This window comes from Elephantulus edwardii, unplaced genomic scaffold, assembly GCF_000299155.1.
Source record: "Elephantulus edwardii isolate Elephantulus edwardi_28Jun2011 unplaced genomic scaffold, EleEdw1.0 scaffold00022, whole genome shotgun sequence".
NCBI classification, from domain to species: domain Eukaryota; kingdom Metazoa; phylum Chordata; class Mammalia; order Macroscelidea; family Macroscelididae; genus Elephantulus; species Elephantulus edwardii.
Window position 1 is genome coordinate 4,889,642 of NW_006399772.1, and position 12,625 is coordinate 4,902,266.

Here is a 12,625-nt window from a genome sequence, read left to right on the forward strand (position 1 = left end):
AAAAGAAATATAATAATTTAATGAAGCTAACAATTCTTTTTTTCCCCTTACTGTATATACTGTTGAGTTAGATATGGCTGGCTTAGGTGAAGATTGCCCCTCCTTCTCCAGTGGACAATCTGGTGGATGCAAACCTTGCGCCTTCGGACTGCAGCGCACCTTCTTGCCACCAGGCCACCAGAGCTGCCTGAAGCTAACAATTACTTTTAAGGAGCCCTGATAGTATAGTAATTAAGTTCTTGACTGCTAACCTAAAAGTCCACGAGGCACTCTGCAGGAGAAAAATGTAGCAGTTTGCTTCTGTAAAGATTTACAACACTGGATATCATTTTACTATGTCCCATAAAGTCATTAATAGCTGGAATAAATTTGATACTAAGGGTGTTTTTTTAAAGCTTTACTTTGAATCGCTTATGAGAAAAAATATACCAAAGAGATGTTACCATACAGATTAGAACTTCCTATTACTACAATTTTTTTTCATTTCCTGACAGTTAATGTTTCTTATTGTCACTGGGTGCAGTCAAGTCAGTTTCCATTCATACCAACATTATGTATTAAAAAAAAATAATAAATCCACACCACAACTAAACATGGCTCTGTCCTGTGCCATCCTCACAATTGTTACAATACATTAATGTCTACTCTCAGTAAAATCTCAGCACTTCATACTTCAATCATTTAGTTTATACGTAATTGAACAAATATTACAAGTAATATTAATGGATAGATACTTACTTTTCAGTAAAACCTTTACTTCTCCATTCTCTTTCTTGATCTCATTCATTACTTTATGCTTCTTTTTTTCTCTCTCTTTTTCTTTGTCTCGTTCTTTGATTTTATCTGGGGGGGGGAGGGAAGTATATGATTTAAAACTATTCTTACTTTTCTCCAAGAACTATGGTCCAATTTCTAAAATAAAAATATACCCCAAAAAGGCGGAATATTATTCTTTCAAAGGAATTAATAATTCTGTATTTTCTTTCCTATATCGAATATGGACTGTACGGAGCTCTAGCAGCACAGTGGTTTACATGCTGGTCTGATAATCACAAGGAAGCAGTGCATGTACAACCCACCTGCCTCCTCAGGACAAAGAAGAAACAACCTGTTCCCACTAGGACTTCCATCTTTGGAAATCCAATGGTGGGTCACCAAAAGTCAGAATCACCCTGACAACAGTGTATTTTAAAAACATGTAATACACATATCATAACTTATCAAAATTTAGTTTTTAGATTCCATTCTACTGATTATTCTTCACTTACTTTCTATTAACTTACATAATGGGCTCACTTTAAGCAATATAGTAAGCTACCATAGAAAAAACCTGAAGTTTGAAGTTGCATTTGTCTGATTTACAACACTGGAGAAATTAAAAGCTTGAACTCATAAAATAATTTTATTTCTTTATTAATTCTTCCTTTTTAAATCAAGTTCCTATGTATCTAGAAAGGGAAGTTGTAGGCTAGGAAGGAGGAATTTCATACTTAACTGTAAAAAAGCTTATGACTTTTAGCAAAGATATGACAAAATGATAAAGAAACTGTAAAATACTGAGTTACATAATAAGATTATATATGTGTACACAGCCCTATCTCTTAAAATTCCCATTTCCTTGCTATAAATACCACCTTAATTTTAGATAGAATCATCTAAAAATCAGATTACTATACAGATTAAGAAAAATGAAATGCAAAGATACTAATAGCTTCAAGACAATTTATGTTGCTGCTGTTGTTATACTGTTATGTGCCATCAAGTCACCTGCAACTCATAGCGACCATATACGCACATGAGCTCTGAAACCTGCCCCCTCCTGAGCCAATCTCATCATCTCCAATAGATCTAATGCCATTTCTCTAGTCACTAAGTCAATCCATCTCATTCTGGGTTTTCCTATCCTATGCTGTCCCTCTCCAAGGTCAAGTCCCTCGTGGCCATATGCCCAAAGAGAGATGGAGCCTTAAAATCCTTGCCTCCAGGGAACATCCTGGTTTCATCATTTCTTGGACAGACCTGTTTGTTCTCCAGGTAGTCCATGGTATGTTCAACACTCTTCTCCAGCACCACAACTCAAAGGCATCAATCCTTCTTCTGTCATCCTTAGTTACTGTCCAGTTTCCAGATGCACAGCAAGTAACTGTGAAGACTATGGCCTGGATCAGGGGCACCTTAGTCTCCAACTGACATCATTGCTCTTCAGTACGCTAAGAGATGTCACTGATGGCAGGTTTTCCTAGTGGAATTCAATTTTTTATTTCCTGACTGCTGGTGCCAGGTGTGTTGGTTGTGGAACTAAGCAAACTGAAGTTACCAACAATCTCAATCTCCCCTCTGTCCATGATGAAGCTAATTAGCCCAGTAGTGAGAACCTTTGTTTTCATATTGAGCTTCAACCCAGATTGAAGATTAGTCCTTGACCTTCTACAACAAATGCCTCATGTCCTCTTCAATTTCATTAAGCAAGGTTGTGTCACCTGCATAATGCAGGTTGTTGATGAGTCTTCCTCCAATCCTGATGCCACATTCATCCTCATAAAATCCAGACTCCTGAATGGTCTGTTCCACATATAGATTATGAAAGTATAGAGATAAGATGCATCCCTGACACATACCTTTCTTGATCCTGAATGATGCAGTGTTTCCCTGCTTTGTTCTAACTGCTGCTTCCTGGTCCAAGTACAGGTTTTGCATGAACCTAGTTAAATGTTCTGGGATTCCCCATTCTTCTCAAGGTTAACTACTTGTGATCTGCACAGTCAAATGCCTTTGCACAGTCAATGAAATACAGACAGACATTCCTCTGGTGCTCTCTGCTTTCAGCCAAGATCCATCTAATATTGACTATAAAGACCCTAGTGCCACAGCTTCTTGTAAACCCAGACTGAACATCTGGCAGTTCTCTGATGATGTATTGTTCCAGTTGTTTCTGGAAAAATGTTCAGCAGACAGCACAGGTCTAGACTAATTATAATTCTCAAAATATAATTATAGTGGTAATTTTTATAATGTAATGCTTAATAAGAATATACAAAAGCTTATAACTTATCTTTAAAAATAACAAAACCTCTTCATCCACTATGTGACACATTCTTAGTTTTTATTGGAATTTGAGTAAGCATTTACACAGTTAAATGGTTTTTTATCATTCATACACATTTTGTTTTATGACAGTAATTACAAAACATGCAGTGTAACGACACACTTCTCCCAGGGAGTCTTGTAATCCTCACATCTTAATCCCTTCTGCCAGCCTGAGCATTGTCCTTGGGCAAATATCACACATTTATTATGTGGTTGAGACTTCTAGAACTAATACTTGTCTTCAGGATAAGCCAGGGTGAGTTTTGTTCCAGGTTCAAAGGGTGACTAAGCGTTTTCACTCACTCGGGTCAGGATCTTGTACTGTGATCCCTTTTAAAGCAGTCAGAAGTAGTAATTGGAAACATCTAGTTCTTCTGGTCTCAGGCTCATGGCTGTTTTTCAGTGATAAAATGTTAGCCCTAACAGATGGAGATACTACTTCATCCTCATCAGGATGGACATCATCAAAACAATGAAAAAACAAGTGTTGGCAAGGATGCGAAAAAACTGGAATCCTCATTCACTGCTGATTAGAAAAGAGAGACTGGAGAAAATATTGCTTAAGTAATGTCAAGCTTCTGTTAAGACTCATTAAAAAATTTAACAAATGGAGAGTGGTGACTAGTAACACAACAAAGCGAATGTAACTCATGACAATGAATTGTTGTTATGTGCCGTCATTTGTGAGGCACAGTGACCCTATGAATCTATTCTGTGCTAATCTTATTGTCTCTGACATAACTAACCTCATTACCCCAGTCATTGTGCTGTCCCTCCACCCTTCCAAGCATAATGTCTCTCTTCAAGGACTGGACCTACCTTGTAACACGCCCAAAGTATGTAGGATGAAGCCTCAGAATCCTTGCCTCCAAGGATGAGCCTGGTTTCACCCTTTCCAGGACCAACAAGCTTGTTCTCCTGGCAGTCCATAGTATATTTAATACTCTTCTCCAGCACCACAGTTCAAAAGCATCAATTCTCTTTCTATCATCCCTAGTCCAGCTCTCTGATGCATAGCAAGTAACTGTGAAGAGTATGGCCTGGATCAGGTGTACCTTAGTCTCCAGACTGATGTAATTGCTCTTCAGTACTGTGAAAATGTCACTGACAGCAGACTTTCCCAATGCAATTTGTCTTTTGATTTCCTGACTACTGGTACCAAGAGTGTTGACTGTGGAGCCAAGTAATCTAAAGTTGTTAACAATCTCAATCTTTCTCCATCCTATCATGATGATAGGCTGCCAATAGGCCCAGTGATGAAAATCTTTGTTTTCTTGATGTTGAGCTTCAATCCATATTTAAGGCTGCAGTCTTTGACCTTCTGCAGCAAGATCTTCAGGTCCTCCTCAGTTTCATTAAGCAAGGTTGTGAACATAAAAATCAGTAAAATACTAAATGTTTTATTATATCACAATAAAAATGATGTCTAATAAATGAACAAGGGAACATGGAACAATGGAAAAAGCAGACTCAAATAAAATCACAACATTGTTTAAACCTAAAGAGTCAAAAGAACTGCAAGAATGGAAGGAAAAAGTAAAAAAGAATAAAAAGCTATGTCAACCTACAATAAATAATGCATTATGTATATAAAAAAATAAGCATTAGATAACTTTTATATGTTAAAGTTAAGATAGAGGAGATCTGATTAAAAATACTTTTTTAAATTTTTTTTTAATAATTTTAATGAACATTTACAGAGAATTTGGATTTCCATTCATTCATTGCTGCGCTTCTCTACCCGCCCAGCCCTCTCCCTCTGCCCCCCAGTTTGCTCCTCTTTCAAAAGTAAAAGAAACACTCCCTCCCTGGGACACAATCCCCCCGCACCCGGCCCCAAGTACATCCCACTATGCAACCTTAATTGTGGACTCTTGTGATAACCATAATACCCTATCATACATCGCTTTTAAATTATTCCGTCCCTCAGCTGTTTCAGTGCAGTATACACAATTTATCCAGTTTTTCTCACTCTTACCCCCACGCTGTTATCAGTCCCATTTTACAGCAGTGGCACCAAGCAATATTTTTCCTTTTGTGACTGAGATATTTCACTCAGCATAATGTCCTCCAGGCTCACCCATTTTGAATAATATTGAATGAGTTCCTTGTTTTTCAATGCAGCATAGTATTCCATTGTGTGAATATACCACAGCTTCTCTATTCATTCGTTTGTTGATAGGCACCTGGGTTGTTTCCTACTCCTTGCTATTGTGAACAGAGTTGCGATAAACATGGGTGTGCATATATTTGCCTGGATGTCAGTTATGGTCTTTTTGGGATATATTCCCAGTAATGGAATGGCTGGGTCAAATGGTATCTCTATTTGCAACTTTTTGAGAAAGCACCATACCGCCTTCCACAGTGGTTGCACCATTTTACATTCCCACCAACAGTGAATAAGGGTTCCAGTTTCTCCACAACCTCACCAGCCTTTGTTGCTTGCTGTTCTGTTAAATTTTGCTATTCTGACTGGGGTGAGATGATATCTCATAGTTGTTTTGATTTGCATCTCTCTTAGAGCTAGGGATTTTGAACATTTCTTCATGTGCTTGTTGGCCATCTTAAAAATACTTTTAAATGAAATATAAATGTTCTCAAACACATAGTCATATAGTGATTTAGTAATGCAGATAGGCAATCCTCAGATTACTAGTTCTGTTTTTCAGTACTAGTCCAAGCAGTTATTATGGTTCAAATATGTTGTTGTTTATTGTTACGTTCCATCAAGTCACCTGTGACTCACAACGACCCTATGCATAACAGTCTTAAAACCTGTCATACCAATCTTATTGTCCCTGACACACATAACCTCATTAACCCAGCCACTGAATCAATCCATCTCATTGAGGGTCTTCCTCTCTTGCACTGTCTCTCCACCCTCCCAAGCATAATGTCCCTCTCTAAGGACTGGGCCCTCCTTGCAACAAGTCCAAAGTATGTTAGACAAGGCTTCAGAATCCTTGCCTCCAAGGAACAGCCTGGTCTCACCCTCTCTAGGATGAACCTATTTGTTTTCCTAGCAGTGCATATTTCAAATATAGTATCAATTAATCAAATATGCATAGCTATAGGTTAAACATAAGACACATATTTATGACCCAAGGATTCCTCTGCTATTTATGCATCAGTGTGATAGGAATTCCATACAACTAATATACTTCTACTGAGTATTAATATTCAAAAGATAATTATGATTAACAGTGCTTGGCCTCAGAAACACATAATTCAAATAATTTTATCACAACTTGACAAAAACGGTTTTTCATAACAAAAGCATTTTTAAAAGTCCTTTCCCAACATACTAAAAAGAAAACCTACTGACTGGAAAAAAACAACTGGCAATACCATTTCAGACAAGGGTCTTATATCAAAAGTTTACAGAGTCCTACAGGGCCTCCACAAGAAAAAGACTGATAACCCAATTACAAAACGGGCAAAAGACATGAAAAGAATTTTCAGAGAGGAAGACACTCAGATGGCCAACAGACACATGAAGAAATGCTCAAAATTACTTGCAAGAATAGAGATACAAATCAAAACATACAATTTGGTGGGTGGAGGGAGGGACTGGTAAAGGAAATGGGAAAGATCTGGTGTGAAAAACAATGTATAAAATCTTTGTAAGTAAATGAGTATAAAAATAAAAAATTTTATTTAAAAAAATATACAAAGCAAAACCACAATTAGACATTATCTCACCCCAGTAGCAGTGGCAGAGTTTAACAGGACAGCGAGTAATGTGTGTTGAAAAGGATGTGGAGAGATAGGAGCCCTTTTACACTGTTGGTGGGATTATAAAATGTATGGTACAACCATTCTGGAAGGCAGTTTGGCGCTTCCTCAAAAAGCTGAACATAGAAATTCCATATGACCCAGCGATTCTACTGCTTGGAATATAGCCCAAGAAAATGAGAACTGAGGCACAAACTGAGATTTTTTTACACCAATGTTCTTTAGAGCACTATTCACTATCACAAGAACATGGAAACAGCACAAATGGCCAATCACAATCAAATGGACTGAGAAATTATGGTACATTAACACGATGGAATACTTCGCAGCACGCAGGAGCAGGAGCAATGCTTTTGGAAATCACTACCTAACCTGGGAGGGACTGAAGAGTTCACATAGAAAGATAACTAGTAAAACAATAATGAGGATCCAAGGGGGGGAGAAGGGGAGCAGAAAGGGGTGAGGATTGGGGAGGGGGTAATTGCACATTTTGGCAAGTGGAGAGAGTGGTGGGTAAAGGAAATGGTAAAGATTCAGTGTGCAAAACAATGTATATGTATTTTGTAAGTAAAACAGTAGTGGCATCTACTTCCTAAACAACATGTTCTGGAAACTCTAGGAACTTCAAGAAATGACAATAGTTATAGAAAAGCTTCAGGCCTTTTGTTTGTAGGGTCTCTATGAGTTGTGCTTGACTCAACAGCATTCAACAACAATAAGTAAACCAGTATAACATAAAAATTTTATTTTAAAAAAAATTTTGGTTATAATAAAAAAAATCCACTCTAAATGTACCAGTAGCCAGGAATAAAAAGACGAATTGTATTGGGAAAGTCAGCTGTTAGGAACCTCTCCAAAGTACTGAAGAGCAACAATGTCAGTCTGGAGACTAAGGTGCACCTGATTCAGGCCAAAGTCTTCACAATTGCTTGCTATGCATCAGAGAGCTGGACAATTTACTTTTTACAGAGAACCCTTTCTTATATAAAGACCACTTAACACCAATATACAAAGGTTCAAAGGCATAAAGAAACCAATTTCAAAGAATGTTAATGTCATATACACATGGAATAAATTTGAGCAATATCAATATTCAATGAAAAATAAATCACTATCACTTATCTATCAAATTGATTATTTTTTTAAAGTATCACTACTGGTAAAAGTGAACTGAAACAGGCATTTGTACACAATGATGAGTGGCTAGCTATACTGGAGAGCAAATGAGAAATATGCTGAAAATTCTAAACTTTGTACAAACGGAGTAAGCTTCAAAACTCAGGCACACCTGGCAAGGAAAAGTAGTTGTTGTTGTAGTGTGCCTTCGAATACAACTCATGTAGATCCCATGAACAGATCTGAATCTTGTCCTATTCTGTGCCATCATCATCATGTCTGACAAACTTGAGTCCTGTATCAATCCATCCAGTTGAGGGCCTTCCTCTCCTTTGCTGACCCTTCACCTTTCCAAGCATGTTCTTTTGGCAGTCCATGGGATATTCAGTACACAAAGGCATCAATTCTTCTTTTGTCATCCTTATTCAGTGTCCAATATCCAGATGCATAGCAAGTGACTGAAAAGACCATGGCATTACTTAGGTGCACATTAGTCTTCAAAGTTACAACATTGCTCCTCAGTAATTTGGAGAGGTCCCTGACAGTAGAAATTTTCCAGTGAGATACATCCTCTGATCTCATACTGCCAGTACCAAGTATGTTGACTGTGGATCCAAGTGAGATGAATTTGATGATAGTTTCAATCTTTTCTCCATCAATCATAATCAATCCATCTGTTCCCCAAAAAGGTGATCCAATGGAATATGGAAATAATCAAACACTATCATTAGTATCACATGCAAGTAAAATATTCCTTAAGATCATCCCAAAACAGTACACAGAGCACTGCCAGAAGTTCAGGCTGAGTTTAGAAGAGGCCATGGCCTCAGGGGTATCATTGTTGATGTCACTATGCAAAGGCATTTGATTATGTGCATCACATCAAATTATGGCTATAGATTGGGAATCACAGATTAAGGCAAAGAGCAGAGTTAAAATAAGTTGATTATACTTACCCATCATACTATTAACTTAAACCAGAGAATAAAAAAGATTATAATACAACAGAAAAACTGAAAACTAACTCAATCATATATAAGATAATTTGAAGATAAAGTTGAAGTACTCTTCTCATAGGCCTAGTAACAAGAAAAGCAAAGTTGAAGATAAGCTCAAAAGAAGGTGAGATAGATGATCTATTCAGAAGATAGACACACAATCAAACTAATTAAAATTTCAGGATGAGACAGATTTGTATGGGGAAGGGAAATAAACACATATTTAAATTTCCCAGAAAAGATCAGTCTCTAGATGGTAAGATTTTACTAAAGCATGAGCACAAAAAATGAGATTCACTGTGATTCCCATCCCACACTTTGCACACCATCATGATCTCAGTGCATTACGATAAACGGCTACCATTGCTTTGACAGCTTGTCATCCTGTGGTCGCTTGCATACTGCTGTTATGCCAGAAGCCATGTTACCAATATTTCAAACACCAGGAGGATCACCCATGATAGCCAGGTTTCAGTAGAGCTTCTAAACAAAGAAAGCAGCAAGACTGACCATCAAATCTCAAATAGCTGGTCCAAAAGTCCTGAACAGTAAAAGAATACAGTCTGATATAATGCCAGAAGATGAGTCTTTCAGGTTGGAAGGCAGTCAAAATACAAATGAGGCATACATCTGGTCTACTGGAATGATGTGGATGAATTAAAGGTTTCAGCCAATGAGCCAATGAAAGGATTTCATTTGCTGATGTGGCATGACTCAAAATGAGAAAAAAACCGTTATAAACATCCATTAATAATCAGACAAGTTGTGGGATGACTTCATACATGATAAAAAGCAAAAGTTCATTAAAAAGTCATAAAAAAGAGAGACTAAAATGGAATCAGAACAGACTGAAACTTGCTCTAGAATGCAGACTAGGTAATGTAATAGAAAAAAATAATGAAATGAGAACTGAGCAGATGATCTCAAAGAGCAGTTTGAGAAGACAAAGCCAAGTATCAGAAGGAAATGTGTAAAGATATGGAGTTTGTAAACCAAAAGAGAATAATATCCTCAGCATTTTTAAGCTGAAAGAAATGAAGAAAAATTCCAAGTCTAAAGTGCGGACAGTGAAGGATTCTAGGTGGTAAAATGTCGTGGGTAGAGACAGCTTCAAAAGATGAGAGGAAAACACAGAATCACTGTACCAAAGAATTGGCTGATACTGAAACATTTCAGGATGCAGCATATGACCAATAATGGATGATACTGACAGTAGTATTACAAACTACACTGAGCACTGGTGAAAAACAAGGCTCCAGGAATTGACAGACTACTAACTGTGATGTTTCAAAGAAAAGAGGCTATACAGGAAGTGCTCACTCACCTATGCTAAGAAATCCAGAAGACAACTACCTGGCCAACCAACTGGAAGATATTTATAATATGAACTATAACTGCTGGTTGCAGATGGATCCTGTGTTTAGAACCATAAAGGCAATGACTGTACAAATCAGAACATATTACAGATAGCATTAGAAAGAAGGAGAATGTCAGAACACTTATTGTATACACGTGGAATATGTACACCATCAATCATCTGAACAGAATGAAGATACTGCAGGATTTAAAACCAGGGAAGATGTGTGTCAGAGTTGTAGCCCTTCACTATACTTAACTTTTATTATGGGGGAAAAAAATAATATAATCATCCTTTCTTAGGAAGTTACACACGGTATATTCAAGTAAATTAAAGTGTAAACAAAGAAGAGGCAGAAAATTGATGACCTAGAATAAGAAATAACATAAAAAAATAGCAGGATAAAACTATGCAGCTGGTATAGCAGGTAACCATTTCAGGTTGAAAAGAAAGAATGGACTGATACAAAAATGAGGTCTCCTGGGAAACAAACAAACAAAAAGCAAGGGGATAGGTTATCGCTTATCTCAAAACACTGAGCAGTGGTGAGAAAAAGAATATAGAACAGAACAAGACAAACCATTTTAAACTATACAAAAAGTATTAAGTCGATACAGAGAAGAATTTCTAAATTGTCACTGAACAGTATTCACAAAGTCATAATGAGGTCCAATTCTTATGCTTAAACTAAGATGCATGAAGTTACAGAATGGTTAAAAGGAAAAGTAGGGTTAGGCTAATAGGCATCTACTTAAAAAGACCTCACTGCAAATCTAAAACAAGTCCGTAAAAAAAAAAAAAGAGATAGTATGTATGTATATACATATATATATACATATATATATATTCAAAATATTGAGCAAAACCAAGTAAGACAAAAGTTATACTTGGGAAAGGGTATATAGATAGGCTCATTTCTCATTACAAATTTTTCAGAGTTGATTTTTTTTAAAAATTAAACTTTATTTTTAAATTTATAAAAGCATAGTTTTCTTCCTCAAATCTATAATCCTAGGATAATCCTCAAATTAAAAAAATCAGACAAATCCCTACTGAGAGATAATCTATAAAACACTACACTCAGTTTTTCTCAGTCTTACCCCCACCCCAATGCCAGCCTCATTCTACAACTGGATGAAATACGTTTACGGCATTGAAGTCTATGGGGGAGAGAATAGTCTAAAAGTATTATATTTTAGGGCATTATTTTTATCGTAGGAGTATGCAATGAGGGTTGTAGAGTGGATTATATTTGGGGCTAGGGGGTGGGGTTTGGGGAGGTGCGGGGGGGGATTGTGTACCAATGAGGGAGTTTTTCTTTTGCCTTTCAAGGAGAGGAGCAAATGGGGGGGGGGGGGTTTGTGCGGGGAGAAGGGTGCAACAATGAATGAATGGAATCCCAAAATCTCTGTAGATGTTCATTGAAATGAAAAATAAACAACCTAAATTTAAAAAAAAAAAAAAACAAAAAAAAAAAACCACTACACTCGCTCCTCATTTACTGTCAGGGTTAAATTCCAAACACGAGGTTGTTCCCTGAAAATTAGTATCTTAAGAGCATTACTTAACTTCTTTACCTACTGCATTCTGGAGCTTCCCTGCAGACATATCATCTCTACTCCACCTATACCTCTGGTCTTGTGCCCTTTGGGTCCCTTTTCCTTTTGGAGGCACCTTTCCTTTCCTGGTATGTGTCCCACAGGGCTTGAATCACCTGTCCCTCCTGAAACCCAGGCAGCTAACTATAGCTTTCCATATGCCTAGACAGTCCACTTCCTCACACTTCTGAGGCCCCAAATCAAGAGTGTCAGGACTGCTTCCAGCTCAGCCTTCCAGCTGAGGGCCTACTGCTTTCCCAATACTGCTCCCTCTGTTCTCCAGCATTTGTGAGATCCTCCCCACACTCCCAGAAGCCATCCCTGAACTCTGGCAGCTGTGCCAGCTGCTGCAGCAGCTTGCCTGAGCTCACTTACCTTTCCTCTTTCCTGTACCCTGATGTATGTTTTTTAATTGAGATTTTAATGAAAATTTCTAGAACTTGGATTTCCATTCATTCATTTTTGCACGTTTTCCTCCTTGACCCCTTCCCCCAAGTTCGCTTTTTTCTTTGGAAAAAAAATTCTTTGTTATACAGATACCTCCTCCTCAGTCCACGTTACTCTGCATCCCTTACTCTGAACTCTTGTCATGACAGTAATACCTAATCATATATTTCTTTTATATAGTTCTTGCCCTCGTCTGTATCAATGCTGTATACATTATTTATCCCCCATTTTTCTTAGTTTCTCCCCAACCCCCATTTCAGCCCTGTTTTTAACAGTGGCATTATGCA

At 37.5% G+C, this 12,625-nt stretch overlaps 1 protein-coding gene across 1 annotated transcript in view; it reads right to left on the reverse strand.

The window, feature by feature from the left end:
- The window catches only part of RSBN1L (round spermatid basic protein 1-like), a 75,500-nt gene that overhangs the window by 44,708 nt on the left and 18,167 nt on the right, over positions 1–12,625 (reverse strand). Inside the window, exon 3 of the mRNA XM_006882680.1 lies at positions 739–843. Coding sequence (XP_006882742.1) covers positions 739–843 — 105 coding nt within the window. The remainder of the gene's footprint in view (positions 1–738; positions 844–12,625) is intronic.